Source organism: Crinia signifera, chromosome 1, assembly GCF_055691185.1.
Source record: "Crinia signifera chromosome 1, ASM5569118v1, whole genome shotgun sequence".
NCBI classification, from domain to species: domain Eukaryota; kingdom Metazoa; phylum Chordata; class Amphibia; order Anura; family Myobatrachidae; genus Crinia; species Crinia signifera.
The window spans coordinates 381,203,107-381,224,138 of NC_139217.1; the positions used below are offsets into that span (position 1 = coordinate 381,203,107).

Genomic DNA, 21,032 nt, shown 5'->3' on the forward strand with positions numbered 1-21,032 from the left:
AAATATTCTCTCTCTAAAAGATGTTTTCATTTTTTTTTTCATATTTCTTTATGTGACTTTTTAATGAATGTTTTGAAATGTTGCTCTTTGAGGAAACACTGACTCAGTACATCACAGCCATCGCCTATTAAATTGTAATGCCCCCCCCTCCCAAAATTGGGAATAAAAAACAAATAAAAAAAAAACTAAAAAAAAAAAAAAGAAAAAAAAAAAAAAACACAAAACCCTGAACCTCCCTAACTCTTGCCCTCATAGGTTTTAAAGATGATTGCTAGTTAATGGATATATTGGTGGACTGCAACTATTATTTAACAATCGATTTGCTCTCAAGTACTTCCAAGCTCAGGATCCAGGAGATATGGAGGTTGGAATGGGAAATATACAAAATTTAACTGCAGAGGCAAATTCACAATTTGTAAATATATGAAAATTAAAATTCACAATTTTTTAAATCAATACTAAGGAAGAAATAATTTTTGTTTTAACCTTTATCTTAAAAGCACTTTTCAAGTGCAGTTTATAGATGGTATGTCCATGCCTGTGAACAGGAATTCACTCACGTGTGCACAGGCAGGGACACTCTTAATACACAACCCATTGCAGGTATTGGACAAGAGAGCTGAAAAATACAATCGCAAATCTTACAAATTTCAAAACTGCTGTATTACCATATACACAGTGTAAATAAACATGTTTTTTTTCTTTTTATATCCTGGTATACATCAGCAATATATTGCAAAAGTATAGTTATCCTTTTGGCACTGTATAAGTGCCAAAATCATTGAGTAAATAGTGTCTTTTGGTCTTAATTTTCCAGCTGCCTTATGTCAGTAAAGAATACATGTGGTATATACATAGAAGAAAACCAGGACTGGAGTAGAAAGTACCACTGATTTAGAGCCAAAAGTGCAATGAAAATTCAAAGTCAATTTCTGCTCCTGCCAGCTTAAGTCTTAAAAAAAAACAGAAAAAAAAAGAAGAAAAAAAAAGACTAAAAGTAAAAAAAACAGAAAAAAAAACAAATAAAAAATAAAAATTCACAAGACATTCTACCCACCCCATCTGCCCAAACAACCCTCCCCCAAGTTCTGCTTCTCCCCACCCACCCCACAATATGTCTATATATATATACAACATGATTGGTTTCTGTAAAATGTATCAAACCTCAATAGTTTAATAAAATCTCTTCTTTTTTTATTCCTGACGAACAAATACCAAAAAAACAACGTTTAACGCAGCAGCAGTAACCTTAAGGCTGCAGTTTTATGCTTCTCTCTCTCTTATGTATTAAATTGTATATATATATTTTTTGCTTGTACTTTAACAGAATAAAATGTTTGTAGTAACCAACAGATATTCACATGTGTGTTGGTTTGTAGTTTATCTCCTCTTTTCTCTCTAGTCTCTCAAGATGTGTTATTGAACATCGATAAATTAATCTCTTCATCCCTGAGTTTTAGTTTTAAGTGTAAGGCACTTTAGAAGATTGGACGGTTCGCCATCACTGGATACTGACCCAGTACAACAGAGGTGGTACGTTCACGGGTAACCAAACTTCTGAAAGTGCCAAGAATGACCCCACTCTTATGCAAGGTAAAAGTCATCACCGGATCTTATTTAAACACCGTCACTAAACTGGCTCAGGGCTGAAGGGGTTAATCACAGATTTTGACGACTGTTGTGCATCATGAGTAATGAAACCGACTAAAATTGTGGGCAGCCATCTTTCACAAAGTAATAAAGGGCTGATCTTTCACCATGCTGCAGGACACACATCGTTTAGTCCCAGCAGAGGGATTGTGAACACATAGCTTTCACCCCGTACTCAGAGACACCAGGGATACATACTTCTCACCTTCTTCCAAAGACAGGCCAAGACACATAACTCTCACAAGCCCTCCCACAGAGGCATTGAAGATACATACCTCTCATTCCTCAACACCGAGATAAAAGCACATACCGTATCACCATCTTCCCCAAGGAACATCATGGACAAAACTTTGAATAATCAAGTTATCTCTTTCCACAAAAGGGGTTATGAATAAAGGAAGAGTTTCGACACAAAACACAATTGTTACTTCAAGACTTCTTCCCGCTGTTTGAATCTTCGGTTTGTATAACAAGCACCAATGTTCTGATGGATTGAAAATTTGACTGACAATCAGGGACACTTGAGAGGTATGCCAGGGAGCTTGCTCCGTGCTCAGATTTGCCCAGAGGCACCCTGGTGAGTAAAAAGAATTACAGGCACTAGTGTCCAACGGACGTCAGAGATAGATAAGAGAGATAGAGAGAGAGAAAGAGAGAAAAAGAGGGAGAGACGAGAGAGAGAGAGCACGCCCGTTAAAATGGGGAATGTACGTTTTGCAGGTTCTCCTTGCTGTCATTGTTAATATTATTATTGTTCTTTTATTTAAATGGCAAAAACTGGCCTCTCTCATCTATAGTCCTCCTTGGGATATTCTAACGTCACCAGATTTCCAAAGCCCATCCGTAAACTTTCCATATCAAAGGTTTCAATTTCTCTTTCCTGGCGTTCAAATAAATGCTTGATCCTCTCGCTGCGCTCCTTCTGAAGGGCAGCCAACTCCTCTTCAATCTAAAATAGGTAAGAAAATCATGTCACTGAAATTGAAGCAATGATGCATTATCTCCAGTATAGCTGAAATATCCAACATGGTGTGTAACCCAAAGAAAGACCATGCTTGCATGCTTATCTGCCTATCTGCCATTCTAAAAAGGGTCCAACTGCAATTTGGCAGTATGAAAAACAAATTGCTACATGCCATGCAATATTCCCAAATGCTGCATATATGGGTAATTTAGCACATTTTTATCATACTACACTACTGGAATCTTTTCTTTATCAATATTTTAGGGGTTCATAAACATGGACTAGTACTGCGCAACACAAAGTCATGGGTAACTAGAAGGATTGGCACCTAGAGCACATTGTTAAGCATAGCTGGGAATTGTGGCCTTAAGCAACTAGCTAAATTACTTCAGCCAATCAGAGCAGACCAGTGGTGACATCACCTGTTGCTAGGAGTTTCCAGCTCTAAGTCATTGGTGAAGAGGAGATGGAGATTTTAGTGCTTTTACATTAGAGAATTGTTCTTCCCTTATTTAAAGTTGGCTTCTTACACTACATATTTCTGCAGTCACAACCTCACAGCATTCAATAATAAATCATGGTATGTCAGAAGCATACATGCACTAATAAATATCAATACATTAATAATTGTAAACATAAAAAGAAATATTTTTCTCTTGAACAGAAGATACTCTTGGACCCCAAAGCGTTAATAAACACCAAATTAAACTAAAGCATTTTATTCATTATGCAGTGATCAATCAGCAGAGTAAGTTGGAAAGATATTATAAGGCTCATTACTCCATGTGTAAAGTGACATACCTAGCACATAGATGACATAGCTGTAACACATGTTCTAAATACGGTATGTCATGCTCCTTAGGACGACACATTTACCATAGGGATCAAGAATAACATGCGTTCTGGACAACAAAGTATTTTATGGCACAGTAAATGCATTAACCAACAGCATTTTCACTTCAAACCATAGCTGTCTGACCATCAGACAAAACCAATCACTCCAGAGCAGATATCGGCTTTCCAAAAATTTGATTTTTAGTAAGTAAAATGCAAAGACCTCCAGAAACAATGTGTGGGGAGGTTTGAAAGTAAGAAAATATGGCAGCATGTTGCCATAATTATAACAACCTAATAGCTCTTTTGTAATATAACACCCACACAATGTAATAGGTTGATTTCATCACATAAAATTGAGGAAATCAAAACTATCATTTAAAAATGTTGAAACCTGTGGTGACAATGAACATGTCAATGTAACAATCAATTTGACATTCCTTTACTAGTGAATGGCAAATATCACTTCTATGGGACACATTTATAAACACGCACATTTACACAGAATGACTAACAATTTCCCATTTGTACCTTCTGTTCCAGGTGCGCTCTGCGAAGGGACACCCTTTGCTCCAACTTCTGCAGCTCACGCTCATGCTGTGCCTCCGTCTGCATCTTGATCTTGCTCTGGTAGGCATTGAGCAGCTCCATCTCCTGTTGAAGCTGTTGCCGAAGAGCCTGGCATTCTGCTTCTTGCGCCTCGTCCAAGCGCAGCTGATGCCACAGCCAGGTTAAAATTTTAAGGGAAAATCAACACGGGTAAGGTCCAAAGTCGGTTGTATAGTAAGTAAAGAAAAAAAAAAAAAAAAGGAAGACATGTAAAGGGGTGGCATTAGACTTCTGTTCAAGTAACTTAATAGCCTGATAGTGGGGCATATTTATTAAGCCTGGTGAAGTGATAAAGTGGAAGGTGATAATGCGCCAGCAAATCAGCTCAAAGTTACATTCTGGGTTTGAAAAATGACAGTTGGGAGCTGAGTTGATGGCACGTTATCACTTCACCAGCCTTAATAAATCTGCACCGGAGTTAGCAATCAGTAATTCTAGCCATAGCATTATTTCCGGGATGGATTCAAGATCCTGATGGCCAGAATCCTGACAGATCTCAGTAAGTATTTTAACCCAAACAGTCCCCTCCCGCAGCCAACCCTAATCCCAGTACTCTCTGGACTCTGAACGTCAGGATGCCACTGTTGGCATTCTGACTGAACAGATAGATCCCAACCGCTGAGATCCTAAAAGCATCCCATTATTTCCTACAGTATAACATACCCTTGTTTCATCAACATTCTTATACATGCAAGAACAAAGTATATTCAATTTAATTAAAAATACAATATTTTCTACACATATACAACTAAGGAAGCATTCAACCATACAGATATGCTGTAAGGCACATTGTTTAAGATTTTAATAGACTTGTGGTGTTATTAGTTATAAAGTAACAGTAAAAGCAGAAATAAAATAGTATATTCCAATACAGAAGTTCTCGGCTGTCTTTTGTATCCTCTTCTGCAACAGATATAGGGGCCATGATTGTTCAGCCAAGTAATTGATAGTGGACGCCAACAATAAAAAATAAAACAAAAAAATATATATAAATCTGTGTTTTCTTTATGAAGAAACAATGTTGTAGTGAGCTCTTTAACCCGAGCACTGAACAAGACAAAAGAACGATAAAGCTTCACAGAAATAAGCAGCAGTTTCCCAAGACATCCATAGTGCTGCAATTATTAGCAACTTGCCAAAGCTGCCCAAAAAAAAGGAATGCTGTAGCTCCTGTTTAGTGCAGACAACAGGTAACCTATGTAGCAGTCCACATGAGCAATGGAGCACATGAACATGTAAGTGGATAGGCCATTGATAGAATATTGCCATGTATCAAATCCAACAGTGAATACATTACAGATATCAAAGCAGCATTAGTGTTTTAATGCACATGGTCTAAGCACATAGTATATAGTATTCCTGAGGTTGGACAATATTCGGACCGCAGGTAACACTATGTTTATAATATAAAAATCATTACCTAGGGAGACTTTTGTGAAAGATGCCAACGTCAGTACAATTACAAGTTCCTTTAGAATAGCTGGCTCATACCCAATGAGTGATCACACATATCTGCTTTTATTTATATTTATTTTTCTTCAAAATAAATATTTTAGACTAACATATCAGAAAACATTCTACTTTATTGCAATACTCCTCACATTGACATAAGTGCCTTAGTTAATAATTGATTAAAAGAGCAATGGGCATAACCATAAAATAAATAAATAAGTCACATAATAAGAAAACGGGGTACTTGTGTATTATCACGGCGCCCGATTTCATCTAAATCGCATACGATATTGCATGTGATTTAGCGGCCGATTCGATCCACGATGCGATTTAGCGGCCGATTTGCATGCTATTCCATCCTTGCACACTCCCACTATCCAAGTCAGCCTGAAGCCTGGCGAGCGCAGCGAGCCCCGCGGTACTTGTCCTCCCGATCTTCATACCCCCACTATCCAAGTCGGCGTGGAGTTGATTCTATAATGCGCAGCGAGCCACCGAGCCCCGCGGAAAATGATCCCGAAGCGTGTCGAGCGCAGCGAGCCCCGTGAGGGGACGCGGAACACACGTCAAGTAATCCGTGTCTGCTCGCCATGCTTCGGGATCCTTTTCCACGTCCGCTCGCCACGATTCGGACTCGGTGGCTCGCTGCGCTCGCCAAACTTTATAAAAGCAACTCCACGCCGACGTGGATAGTGGGGTATGAACAGGGAGGGAGGACACGTAACGCGTCAGCTCACCACGCTTCGGGCTGACTTGGAGAGTGGGGGTGTGCAAGGATGGAATAGCATGCACATCGGCAGGAAATCGCGGCAAATCGGCCGCAAAATCACATCCGATTTTTGCATGCGATTTGCAGCCGATTTCGCGGGCGCCGTGATAATACACAAGTACCGAAAACTGCAGTCTTGTTATAAATAGGCATGTTAAATGCTATTCTCTACCCAGTGCTAAAGTTGTTTATTGTTTGTGTGCGAAGATATTATGTTGGGGGTATTCTATTAGCTGTTATAACCTGTTTTCAAGGGAAAAACACTGCCTTTTTCCATGACCCAATTAATTGCAGCTATCCAATTGCTTGCATGTGGTAATTATCCATAGGGTTTTATCATGAATTTATCCTCACCTACTCTGAGCAGATGAAAAGTTGGGAGATTTGTGGTTGACCATGTCTAGTCTCTTAGGGAGTTATTCTGGTTCACTCTTAGAGGCAAATTCCTTCTTAAATGGACAAAACCATGTGCACTGCAGGTGGGGCAGATATAACATGCAAAGAGATTTAGATCTGGGTGGGGTTTTTCTTCAAATTGAGATCTATATTGCAGTGTAAAAATAACGCAGTCACTATATTCCCTGCACAGAAACAAAATAACTCACCCAAATATAATTCTATCTGCACCTGTTACATCTGCCCCCTGCAGTGCACATGGTTTTGTCCATCTGATAAGGAATTTGCCTGTAAGTGTGAACTAGAATAAGGCCCTATATGACTAATTATGCACTTCAAAGGTTTAAGAATTTTAATAAGCCCAAAATAAGAAAGTGTAAAAGTGATAGAAATGAGAGTACAAAGTATCTGACAGGTACAGATGCAGCATCTCTCATCATTGCTGGCGCATCGCCAGACATCCATATCTGGCTGTGGGCACACATGGACATGCAAGCTGGTGCCTGGAATGAGTGCGCAAGTGTCTCCGATGCATGCGTGCCACATTCCTGTGGTGTGATGCTTCCTACGCCAGGAGCCACTTTCAATATCCATCTGTATATTAGGGTGCTTTATGAGTGGGGCTCGCAGGTGGAAGAAACCCGTTTGTTTAGCAAGGTTTTTTAAAAGTGCCTTTAATTGACCCAGATACCTACTTATAGCCATTCCATGTATCCTACATTTTTGAAGAGCATTTATTGTACAAAAAAAAGCTTGCTTTTTATCTTTTATTTTTATGTATAACACATTCCCCAAAATCTTATTATGCCCCTATACTTCTAAAATGTATCCTATGTTACGTTGCCATTTTGGGGTTACAGCCTGATTTCCCCATTTTCACTGGTTAATACGTTGCAGCTCACCAGTATACACCGTTGCAGCTCACCAGTATACACGACTTTCTAATAGTATAGGTCAAACAGGAGCGAACATACCAGGAAGAATCGTTTTTTCTAGGTGATAGATGTGACAACTTTATCTGCGTTATCACAGCCAATAGGATTCCCCCCCCCCCCTAATAATGCCTTCATATTGATGGGAAACATTAATTTGCTTCTTACCGCCTGGTTGGCCATCATCTCGTTGATGCTTTGCTCATACTGCTCAGCTAGGATAGCCAATTTGCGTGTCTGCTCGTCCTTCAGGGACTTGAGTATTGTCTTGTGCTCACACTTTGGGGATACCTCCAGCTGGTGATTCTTCAGGGCCTTGTACTGCTTGGTCTGCACTTTGCATGTGTCCTGAAACTGTTTCTTTATCTGCATTTCCATTACCTATGTAAGAAGATAGACTGATTCAAGTGGCAATCAACATGGTAGAGATCAACTTACAGTATATAAAGGTTTTCTTTCTATCTCTATTAGTACTCTGGTGGTGTGTTAGTAGTAGTATTTATGCATACATGCTCAATTAAGCTGTGAACTCATATTACAATTAGGGGCTTGATTAGTTATCTTAATTATCACTCATTGTCAGAGTAGGTCTCGTGGCTAAATATGCATAACCAAAATATGATTGGTGAAGAATGGATCCTCCTCAGCCATTCCACTCTCCTTAAGATGGCAGGCCATCAGAAGTAGCAGCTAACTGTATTCACTGGAAATTTGCTGTAATCAGCAAACATGGGGCAAAGCAGATAAAGAAAATAGCAATTAACGAGAAAGTATATTCAAGTGATTAGGAAAAAATGGCAACATTTTGTGTGCAGAGAACCACATTAAAACCATCTACAATTGATGTGCGTCAAGAACTACATAATGTAAATAATTTAAAAACAAGTGAAAAAAAACAATGTCAAGGAACTGCAGTATTAATTGAACAAACTATTATAGGGATTACTGCCACTTAGACATAAAAGAGAGCAGTAACTTACAAAATGTAAATGTATTCTGCGCGGGGACGTGGATAACTTTACATGTATTCCTCGGGGGATTCACTGCGCTCGCCACGCTTCGGGCTCGGTGGCTCGCCACACTATATAAAATCAACTCCATGCGTAGTTGGATAGTGGGGGTATGAAATCACCCATGGTTGACTATACAATTAAAAATTGGGTCTTTACAATGAAAAATCACATTGCACTACATTGTATGCCACTATATTGCATGCGATGCAATGCAATAATCGGACGCCCAGATAATACATAAGTACCACAATTTCCATCTAAGTAAAAAAAAAAATATGCAGATGACTTATTCAAAATGTACTGCATGTTAATTCAAACTATCCTCTCATCAATCTGGTCACTGGTCCACTTTGGAGATTAATGTCGACATTTAGCTTTAAATCAAATCAAAGAGGGGAGATGATGTTAAAAACACAAGTGTCAGATTAACTAGATCAGGCATGTCCAAACTATGGCCCTCCAGCTGTTGTGTAACTACACATCCCAGCATGCCTTGCAATAGTTTTAGCATTCCCTAATAGCAAAACTGTGGCAAGGCATGATGGGACTTGTAGTTTCACAACACCCGGAGGGCCATAGTTTGGACATGCCTGAACTAGACAATGAAAGATTACTGCATTATTGACCCTTCAAATGAAGTTACATAACTATCATATAAGGTTTAACAAGTAAAAATAACTTAATTAGAAGTCTACAAAAACTCTATAATCTAGGCAGTGAACAAACCTTCAGATTCTTGGGTTGCTGCCGGAGTTCCATCACATGTTTCCGATGCAACTCCCTTTCCCTGCGCTTGTTGTATTCTAACTGGTTTTCCAGTTCAGTTTGATGCTGCAGACGTATAAGGTCCATCCGAAGCTTCTGCAACATGTGCAGCTGCCGGTACTCCAGCTCCCGAGTGGACTCGTCATGCCGGATTAGCATGGCATGCTCCATTTCTTTCTGGGTTCGCTTTTTATTGAGCTCCTGCCAACAGAAACTAGTGTTATTTACAAAATGAACAAAGCAATATGTTCTAGTAAATGGCTAAAAACATCCAGTAAACATTCAGCTCCATCACGTAACTGAAAGAACCCCCGCTATTAAGTCCTACCCGAAACATTTCAGGTTGGGTGTGCTACAACAACCTAAAAAAACAAACTTTTTGCAGATGTTCCTAGTTTTCAACCCAGAAATTTAACCCGACCATAATGGTGTGGGTCATTTAATACTGCATGATCACAGCTTTCTGTTCTAGGCCATTTAAGACTATTCCTGTTCTAGGTCACTTAATGATCTATCCTGTAGCACACTGGTTTATCTACTTTGAATATGGCAGACCTATAAAGATGCATGAAAACAATTAGCTGGTAGTGGGGGAAATCACTATTGCTGGTTACACTTGAGAAAAACGCATACAAATTAATAATTCTGCACAAATTTAACCAAGCCATTTGGCATACATATTGGTTTTGTAAAAAAACTGCAAACATAACTTATGTGCCAAGTACATATCAGGTAAATCATTATCACTGCACACATAGTTAATAAAAATATGCAACAGGCAAACAAAGCCACTACAGAATTATACCTCACGTATGTGCTGCTGCTCAACTTCATGCCTTTTAATCATTATCTTCCTCTTGAAGAGTCGGCAGTTTTTCTCATAGTACAGTCTCTGCTGGCTAAGGAGTTGAGCTTCCTCCTCAGCCTGAGTGTGCTGGAGGTTCTCTTTATGCTTTGATATGCGTTCCTGTTTTTCTTTCTTGGGCGTGCTGTGGTCCTCATTCATCTCCTGGATGCAGAAAACAACCAACCAGTCAGTGACACAGGCTGGCCTGCTACAAGCGGAGGTTAAAAGGAACAATATATTGAAGAAAGAAAAGTTTCAAATATGTGGTTATTTTTTATTACAAAGTGGGGTGAGTGACCTGGTGTTCGAATCATATGTAAGTTAACGTGTTCAGTTAGTATGTAATTATTTGAAAATATTTGCAGGAGCAGCAGCTTCAGTTTTTTTTTATGGACTTTTTTTTCTCTCCTTAAAGGACACTAAAGGCTCCAGGACAATATCTTTATCTTCTTCAAAGTTTCTATATAGGACTCATACAGTGTAAAACTCAAAAGTGGGAACAATATACAAATAAGCAAAACACAAGTTAGCACATTAACTTTTAAGGCTCTGTTTGCAACAACAGTCAAATCTACTGCTGGGTTTATATCATAAAGCGTACACATTAGGTATACAAAGTATAGCTAGCCATTTTGTGATTAGAACGCATTCACAGGTTAAGTACCTTATTCAAATTTACAAAAAGAAGCAGATATAGTGATACACTACTCTTGCGTACGGCTAACAGTACACATGCGTGTGGTTATCCTGCAATAAACTCCTGCAACTAGTAAAGTTCGTTGGCCGTTCGCAAGGTGGTTGACTGGGAGTGGGCATGTGGGGGTGGAAACCGACCTTTTTTGGGAGTGCTAAGAAAACCGCTGGGAGTGTGGGGGAAAAGGCAGGTGTGCCAAGCAGTCTTATTATGCCAAGTAAGCCTCAGGCTGCACGGCACATGTAATGACTTGTGCCCTATGTAATAATCATTAGATGGTGATCCTGTTCCAATGGATCTTGGACATATTTTCTCCGATGCGAACAAATGTGCAACCGTACACATCCATTCAACAAGGCGGGATTCCAGTGGAGGATGGCGGCAGCTTAACTGATCGCTGTCTGCTGCAAAATCACAATCAGGTCTTTATGTGCAGATAAAGGAAAGTAATATTACTACTTGCAAAGTTCAATATGACTGGAAGAATTCAGTTGAAAATGTATTTGCATTGCAGCCTGAATTTAGGTTGGTTACACATGTATTTTTATTTTGACCTGTAAGTACTTAAATACATTATGAAGGTAGTTTGTTGTATTTGAAGTACAAAAGCTAATTTTTACAATCTTTTTTTCTTGACATTTTAAATAACATTAAATAAATTGGATTTAGAGTATTAAAAACTTTATGCATGGCCGTTTTTGTCCGCAGGACCAACTTCTTCTTACATCAATGCTGCAGTATATTCTGGTTTCCTGATTTGCTATGCAGGTTAATCAAATCAACCAGGGGGTCAGGGAACTTTCTTACCCCAAAATATATTTAGATACACTGTTACCCCCTTGAAAAGAAGGCAATCATATAATTGTAATACACACTGAACCCTCAAATATTGATGATATATCCTGCAATTACTTTCAACAGCCTGGCTACAACTGTTGATTTCCATGTATGGCTGTGCATGGTACAAAATTTGTACCACATGCAGCCATACATGGTAATCATCATCATCAATAGCTTCTAGACCGTGTGTGTTCTAGCGATTGATAATATGACAAAAATGCAAAGTATAGTGTTCTAGGAGACCATCTCTACAGGCTCTTGTATATTTGTAATTTCAAAAATAGATATAAAATAATTAGTCTACATATGTAACCTTCCCTGATGCATGTGATCAGGGGATTGGCCGACTCCACCAAACAGGCAAATCACAAAAGGAAAATTAAAAGTAAGATAACAATGTCTGGAAAGGGAATAAATTAATTTGTAATACAAGTGTAAAGCAAAAAGATAGAAATAAATATAAAATATAAAAATGTTGTAAAAATAATGATGATAATTGTGGAGGATTGCTTGTTCTCACAGGAGAAATAGACACCTTGCATGGTTCTAAATGAGCATTCAATTAAACCAGTCAAAATTGTCTTAAATATATTAAAATGTAACATACAAAGTGTCAAAAAATTGTAATACACTTATTTATAATGATGGTAAGAATATATAGTAATAAAGTAATATGAATAATGTTAATACAAAATACAGGATACTAAATATCTAATTATGCACAAAAATATAAATCTACCTAAACAATAGATCAGGGGTGGGCAATAATTTCAGCTGGGGGGCCGCTTAACACTTCCAGTAAATGTTCAAGGGCCGCACTCAGGAAGTGGGTGTGGCCATGCAAAAGGGGGTGTGGTCACATAAATAGGGGGTTTCTTAAAGTGCAGTGTACCACACCATATACCCCTTATACACATTTAATAGCACTTGATTAAAAAGGGTTGAGATTACCTGAAGGGTAAAAAAAGGGGCAGACTATATGGGCCAAATGGTTCTTATCTGCAGTCAAATTCTATGTTTCTATGACTAGTCCCAGGTTGCAGTGGCAAGAAATACGTAGCTACAGGAGACATGTATACAGGAATCCAGAGCACCCCAGTAAGCAGCAGCAGCAGCAGCGATATTATTGAGAGCAGGGCCCCCATGCCACACTACCAAAGCAAACGGTACTAAGAAGCCTGGAGATAATGCAAAGTCAGAAAACATATTTGGCCCATAAGGTAGCTAGTTATATAGGCAACATAAGCGGCAGGATCATCAAGGACCTTAGTATTATCGCAAGGGAAAGTAGTAGTCTTGTTGCCAGTATCAGGTGTCTCCTGAGAGATTTGGCTACCTCTGACATAGAAGCTAGAGACAGTTAGAGACAGTTAATAAGAAGGTGATTAGTAGTACAATAATAGCAATAATAGCAGGAGCCAGAAAAATGTGGATACCAGTAACAGCAATAAAGAGCCCAGTTGTGCAGGTGGGAAACCGTGTACTGAATGTTACAGCAATTGCTTCATTCTCACCATGTGGAGGTATGCAGCAAGGAGGCACCAAGATGGTGCAGGATGCCCTCAGACTGCCGGGCACAGCAGCAAGGGGCTGGGGAGCAGCCAGGTGATACCAGATACATACTGCTTTACATGGAGGAGGAACCCAGCGGTTGAAGGATCCTCCTACTCCGGACCTCGCTGGAGCCAGTTGAAGGTGCTGCCTCGGTAACTATGTTACCCCATCCAGCACCCCAAGGGGAAGCCAGAAGAGGTAGCTGCCTGCCCTGTATAGATGCCTCAGTTATGCAGCCGCCGATGCCCGACTGCGCCCGCCCCGCACAGCATTAACTCGGAGTGTGGGAGGGGACACGGTCACGCTGCGACCGGACCAACCAATGGCGTTAAGGCAGCTGCCGCGTGACCACGTCCGCTCCCACACTCCCAGTAATGCTGTGCAGATGCAGCTCGGACATCGGCGGCGACGGCATTACACTTAAGCCTTCCAGTTAACTGACAAGCGGCTCAGCTAGTCCGGCCGCTTGTCATTGTGATATAGGTCCATTCGGCGGGCCAGACCTGAGAGGCTTGCGGGCCGCATCCGGCCCGCGGGCCGCCTGTTGCCCACCCCTGCAATAGATAATGCATATATAAAAATAATAAACATAAATGGATAATATATACAATACATATAAATACAGATATAAAATAATAAATTATAAATGATAATATGATAACAAAATAATAATAAAATACTCATAGGAATAAGGCAGAAAGGGGAGTAGGTTGCATTACATATATACTATATTGCATTAAATTAGATTCTAAAGTATGAAAGACAACATTTTAATATTTTGCATATAAAGTTTATAGGGGGAAGAGGAGGATGGTTCCATCCTCCTCTTCTTCCCCCTATCAAAAATGTCATCTTTCATACTATAGAACATAATACAATATAGCAGGGGTCCTCAAACTTTTTTGCTCTGGGACCCCATCAGACAATAAATATAATTACAGGATCCCAGCAAGTGACTGCAAAAGGTCATCACATCACATGTGTAGCTAGCAGACAGCACATACATGGGAGGAGTCTAAAATAACAGACAATTCAACAGATTTATCAGACTCCTTGAATCCCTGTCTGAGATTAGCAGTCATCAGCCTGATCCTCAGCAGCATGGAGTGGCGACCCCATGCTGAGAAGGTCGGGACCCACTGGCATCAGGACCCACAGTTTGAGAACTGGTGCAATATAGTATATATGGTTATGCAACCTATTACCCCCCTCTGCCTTATTCCTATCAGTATTTTAGGTACTCTTTACCTAGAAGGGCGCCCGTCGTGGTGATCGCGGGTACATTTATGTCTGGCCGCGACGCGACCGACGCGATGCCCGCGATTTCCCATTGAAACCCATGTTAAACATGGAAATCGCGTCGGTCGCGCCGCGGCCAGCCATAAATGTACCCGCGATGCCCGCGACGCGATGCTCCCGATTTGCCATAGGAATCAATGTTAAAAGGCCCGATGGACACGATTTTACTGTTAAATGCCTCAATGGACCCGATGTGGCCATAGGAAACAATGTTAAATGGGCCTTAGAGCCCAAATAGTTACCCTGAACTCTGAAATGGCCCCCCCAATTGTTTACGCCACCCCACGATCAACGTCAACCCGAAGCGTGGCGAGCGCAGCGAGCCCGCGAGGGGCGGCGGTACGCGTCCTCCGACCTTTTCATACCCCCACTATCCACGTCGGCGTGGAGTTGAGAATAGAATAGTGTGGCGAGCGCAGCGAGCCACCGAGCCCGAAGCGTGGCGAGCGCAGCGAGCCCCGCGAGGGGACGCGGATACCTTCACAGCTATACGCGTCCCCTCGCGGGCTTCACAGGTGTCCATGGCGACGCGGACACCTGTGAAGCCCGCGAAGGGACGTGTTTACCTGTGAAGGTATCCGCGTCCCCTCGCCACGCTTCGGGCTCGGTGGCTCGCCACACTATTCTATTCTCAACTCCACGCCGACGTGGATAGTGGGGGTATGAAAAGGTCGGAGGACGCGTACCGCCGCCCCTCGCGGGCTCGCTGCGCTCGCCACGCTTCGGGTTGACGTGGATCGTGGGGTGGCGTTAAAAATTTGGGGGGACATTTAAGGGTTAATTGTGCCTATTTGGGCTCTGTAGCCCATTTAACTTTGATTCCTATGGCCAAATCGCGGGCATTGAGGCATTTTACATGAAAATCGCGGTCAATCAGCCTTTTTAACATTGTTCCCTATGGGAAAATCGCGGTCATCGCGGGCAGCAGATTTTTATGTACCCGCGATTTACCCGCGATTTTACCCCCGACGCCCGCGATTTCAATCTCTGGCGCCCTTCTAGGTAAAGAGTACCGTATTTTATTATAATTTATAAACGTATATATTATTCTATATCAGTATTTCATTATTATATGTATCGTATATCATTCCTTTATGATATGTTTATTATTATTATTATAATATATGCATTATCTATTGTTTATGTAGATTTATATTTCTGTGCATAATTAGATATTTAGTATCCTGTATTTCATATTCACATTATTCATATTACTTTTATATATATCCTTAATATTAAACACTACTAAAAATGTCTATCATATATTGATGTAGAGACATACCTATATTTTGGTCTTATGATTAGGGCCATCCACACTATATAAGAACAAGAATAACTGAACCATAGCTGCTACATCATTGTTATATTGTATTTTGCTACACAATCCATAATAAATTAAATGAAACAAAACATAGTTTACATATAGGTAGTGTTAATCTCTGTCAATTCTGGAAGACAAAATAACCATACCATGCTACTGTCATCAGATACGAGTTATAGGAGAAACCGTGCGTGAGAAAATCTTTTATTTGTAAATGTAAATCTGAAATATAATCAATCTAATAAATCTAAATTTATATTTACAGAGTACTTAATATATTTATAGGGTTTATTCCTGTATATATTTCTATATTATGGTTTTATTTCATACCTAGATTTGTTTTAATTAGCTATTAAGTGATTGGTATAAATAAGCCTGCCCGTGATAGCAAGAGACTTTGAATGGATATAACCAGTATAAAATAAAACAATCCAACAATTTCACCTGTATAATGTTAAACTTCCAATTAAGCTATCGAGTGAGCCTTAAAATGAGGAGACGGGCATTATGGCCGTCATACTTGAAAAAGTCTCCCGCATCAAGGGACGTATCCTCCATCGCCTGCACCAAGGAGCACTCCCGGCACGATCATCAGCTGAGCGCCAACTGGCACACCAGAGATCCCAGCACACCGCAAAACAGAAACGACCGCTTGGACACAGCTCTTACACACAGGCACGCCAGCCTGCATCTCCACGGCCTGGCTGCCAGCAGAGAAAAATCTGGGGACTCAGTGGAAATCCATCTACTGGCTTCACTGCCCTCCCGGTGACGCTCCCACTGCTAGCGCTAAGAAACCCGCATTGTAGCAGACTCCAAGCCAAGTGCTGCTAACTTAAAAACGGCAAGCTACCAGAGTATCAGTGCTCCGTGCAGTGAGTATCTATATCCTGAAAAGGATTTTATCCATTGCTCCCATCACACTACTAGACATTCTCCCTTCAAATAGCCAGGACCCCAGCTTTACAGTACTTTATTAAGAGTTTTTGGAACGTTTCAGGCTAACCTCTGAAGATTTAAACCCTAATTAAGAACTATATTGTGGGCACTGTCAAGCTTATATTCTTACCATCATTATAAATAAGTGTATTAACATTTTATGACACTTTGGGGGAAATTTACAAAGATGTGTATTCTACTTCACATGTGATGTTGCTATGGGCAACCAATCAGAATCTACGTCTTATTTATTAAGCACCTAGAAGATCGTAGATAGGATCTGATTGGCTGCCCATAGCAACATCACATGTGAAGTAGAATACACATCTTAGGAAATGTCCCCCTTTGGATGTTAAATTTTTATATAATTTAGACAAATTTTGGATTTGGTTTAAATAAATGCTACTTGAGAACCACACACAATTTCTATCCATCCTGTGAGAACAAGCAATCCTCCACATTATCATAATTTTTTATACCCTTTTATATTTTATATGTATTTCTATCTTTTGCTTTTCATTTAAAAACTTCTCTTCCAAATTAATTTATTCCCTTCCAAGATGCTGTGATCTTACTTTTTCTTTTATTGATATGATGTCCAGGCAACTAATAGTATCAGTATTTCAAGACAATATAGTAACAGTCTGTGCAATTTTTTCTACCTAGATTAGAGATGGGTATACCCTGACAGGAGCCTATTACTCAGGCAAAGAAACTCGGCACCACAGCGGCAGTACAGACTGCGCGATGCCGAGATGGCACAGCAACTAATCGACTCTACTGAAGAAGCGGGCAGACTTGGAGGTGGGCATGGGACATCATGCAGGGAATAGTGTTCCACACAAATGCCCGAAGCACTGCACTGCGTCAGGCCCTTGTACACTACAGTACTGTAACGCACACAGCCGGGCATGCATATAGAATCTATACATAGATTCTATATGCAATGAAATTCCTGGGGGTAATGGACGTTCACGCTGCCGAGACACAGCCGGGCATGCATATAGATTCATATGCATGCCCGGCTGTGTCTAGGCAGTGCGACTGTCCATTACCCCCAGTAATTTAATTTTTACCCCATTTGGGGTAATTTACCCTTGTCTCCTGACCTAAACCAATGTAGAATGTGAACAGTAGCTACATGTCAAGTTGGTGATCCTGTATTCATTGGTTTGATCTATTCTCTGCTGGGCCTTAACATCCTCATTTTGTCATTGGTCAATATGAAATGATATGTGGACCAGCAGTAATTTACAGAGGAAGAGTAGTCCCCAAGGGGAGACCTTCATCCCAACGAGGGCAGAGTTGGCTCCAACAGCAGATGGCCAAATTGTTAGACATGAACAAGAATGGAGAAGCCTTAAAAGTGGCACCAATAATCTTCTGGAGATTAAACCAAGAAATCTTTTCTAAACATCCAGGTGAAGCTTCTCAGAGCCAAATCTAGTGCTGCACATGCCTCTTTAATCTTTTCCTTGCAAATCTTGTACTGCTTTTTCTGACTTTCTAAGAAGGATGTTAAGTCTTTCTTTTGTTGGGCTATGATCTGTTGCTGAAATCTCCTTTCATCCGCTGCAGCCACCTTTGCCTAAAAAAAACATAAAAAAATACAATTTTACTGTTTTATATTTCCAAATGTAAAATATTTGATGACCACTATACATTTCTGACATGACCATGTTAATTATACAGACAACATAATACCTCTATACACTTGAAATATAAACTTAGACATAAGAAAATATGTTACAGGTACCACCAAATGGAAGCACTTACAACGTACAGTAATACTAACAATAAAAAGTCATAAGAGAGTGTAAAAAGAGAAAACAAAAAAAAAAACTTTACATATGACTATTGAATTGCCAGCAAGTTCCACATGAAGTTGTTATGTGGCTAAAGGGAGTGCATATACACTGAGCGATTTTCACCCATTCAAGAGATTTCCCAGGGGTGGCTGACTTTCCATAGCAGGACACAATGGAAAGCCATCCACCCCATCGCTGTGGAGTGGAAGGGATGAACCCAGACAGAAAGAGGTAATCATCTTTTGGCTGACGAATATAAGCGCCTTTACTGTGTCAAGATAACAGACTGGTCAATGAACACAATGAAAAATTAAGTTTTTCCTCATACTTCAATCTTTTGGTTATCATTACACTATACTCTTTTGCCGGGAAGGGAACGTTGGGTCTACAGCAAGTTGGTAGGCAAGCGTTAGGTCGACATGGGGTTAGGTCAAAAGGTCGAAACAAGCAATATGTTGACAGTCAAAAGGTCGACATGGGTTTTTTCACTGATTTTTTTTTACTCTAATGTCAACACAGTCGACATGGACACAGTTTCCAATGCACCGCATTCCCTCGCATCACTTGCCTTGGGTATGGTGCCTTGCTGCACTCAGCAAACTACTTTATTCTCCCACCACACCCTAGTGGATGGTAGGGCATGAAATACGGCCTGTCGGCACGTCGCTTTAAAAAAAACCCATGTTGACCTTTTGACTGTCGACCTTGACCCATGTCAACCTAACGGTGTCGAACAACTTGCTGTAGACCCAATGACCGTATCCCCTTTTGGCTATCCTCTTACCTTTCCACGTTCTATCCTTATCATTACTGTGCCACCGCCACTACCTGCTGCTATCCCTCTCTGCTTGGTCATTGGCTCCCTTTTGTCTTAATACAATGGTGAGATCACCAGCTTTTTCTGACCCTGATCAGTTCTATGCTGAAAACACTCAGATCTACCTCTAATGTGTTCAGGCATTTCTACTATTTCCTCCTGGATGCTCCAGTGTTTAATTAAACAAAAGAATTCTAATCCTGCATACACACAGTGGCAGGTATTAAATGCGGCCGGCGAGGGGGTTAAACCGCGAGGATTGCAGAAAACCAGCTATCCTCACTGTTTAACCCCTGCGCTGGCCGCTAGCTCTATTCAATGTTCTGGGGAAATCCTCGCCGTCACAGCACAGCGAGATTTAACATTAGATTTTGACTATATAGTCAAAATGGCATGCAGATCGCACAGGTTTTTTTTTTTAAACTTGTGCGCTCCCAGGACAGCACAAGTCGAAACCCAGAAAGACAGTGCAAATTGAATGTAGATTGCATGAATTGTATGTAAATAGTACAGAGTTAGCAAATATTGCATAGCAAGGGAATCTCACCGTGTGTACAAACAATAAGAATGATATCCTTGTCCTTCCAGCCTCCAAAGTACACTTCTTCAAACCCTCGTTCATCTTAGAAATATTTTTAGGATTAGTCCCATTGGCTGAGGTATATTAAGTCTTCTAAAGATATTGCCCATATCAACCAAGTCTATCATTTTATAGAAAGCACTTCGTAATCAATCAGCTACTAGCTAATGCTGCTTTCAGACCGCATCTCTGGCTTTGACCCTGTATTTGGAAACGTTTCCAAAAACGGGTCTGCCAGATAAAACCCCTTTCACACCGCAGCACTTAAACGGTATATTACCGTTTAAGTGCCGATTTTTTGACACTGGCAGACCCGTTTTTGGAAACTTTCCAAATACAGGGTCAAAGCCAGTGCAGCCTTCAGCCCTCCCCTCCGTGCAGCTCCCCCCTCGCGCGTGTCGACGCCCCCGCGCATGTTGACGCCCCCCCGTGTCGACTTACCCCGTGCCGGTACCTCCGTTGTGGATCCCGGCACTGCAGCTCAGTATGCTCGGAAAGCACTTATGAAAAAAGTGTCTTCCAGAAAATGGCTGCCCCATAGGAAACCCTGTTTAAAAAAACTGTCTTTCGTATGGGGGCAGCCATTTTCTGAAAGACACTTTTTTCATAAGTGCTTTCCGAGCATACTGAGCTGCAGTGCCGGGAACCACAACGGAGAGCGCGCGGGGGGTGTCGACGCGCGGGGGGGGGGCTCCAGTGCTGTGAATACTTAATGAGCGCTCATTAAGTATTCACTGTGCTGAATTTAGGACCCAGCTCATTGGCTGGGTCCTAAATACCGTTTCAGAACCGATTTTGAGCCTAAAATACCGGTTCTGAAACGGGTAGGACCCTGCATTTTAACCGGTTAGAAAAAACGTTTTTTTCTAACCGGTTAAGTGGTCCTGCACCTTTCAGACCGCACACATTACCGTTTTAAAACGGTAAAAAAACGGCAATATACCGTTTT

The 21,032-nt window shown here is 40.8% G+C and overlaps 1 protein-coding gene across 1 annotated transcript in view; it reads right to left on the reverse strand.

Annotated features, from left to right (window-relative positions):
• Positions 1-1,083: 1,083 nt before the first annotated feature.
• TAOK3 (TAO kinase 3) overlaps positions 1,084-21,032 on the reverse strand; it is a 212,988-nt gene continuing 193,039 nt past the window's right edge. The window contains exons 16-21 of the mRNA XM_083151479.1: positions 18,338-18,466; positions 10,190-10,393; positions 9,346-9,585; positions 7,775-7,987; positions 3,980-4,162; positions 1,084-2,599 (exon numbers count right to left, since the gene is read on the reverse strand). Of these exons, the coding sequence (XP_083007605.1) occupies positions 2,438-2,599; positions 3,980-4,162; positions 7,775-7,987; positions 9,346-9,585; positions 10,190-10,393; positions 18,338-18,466 (1,131 nt within the window). The 3' untranslated portion in view covers positions 1,084-2,437. The remainder of the gene's footprint in view (positions 2,600-3,979; positions 4,163-7,774; positions 7,988-9,345; positions 9,586-10,189; positions 10,394-18,337; positions 18,467-21,032) is intronic.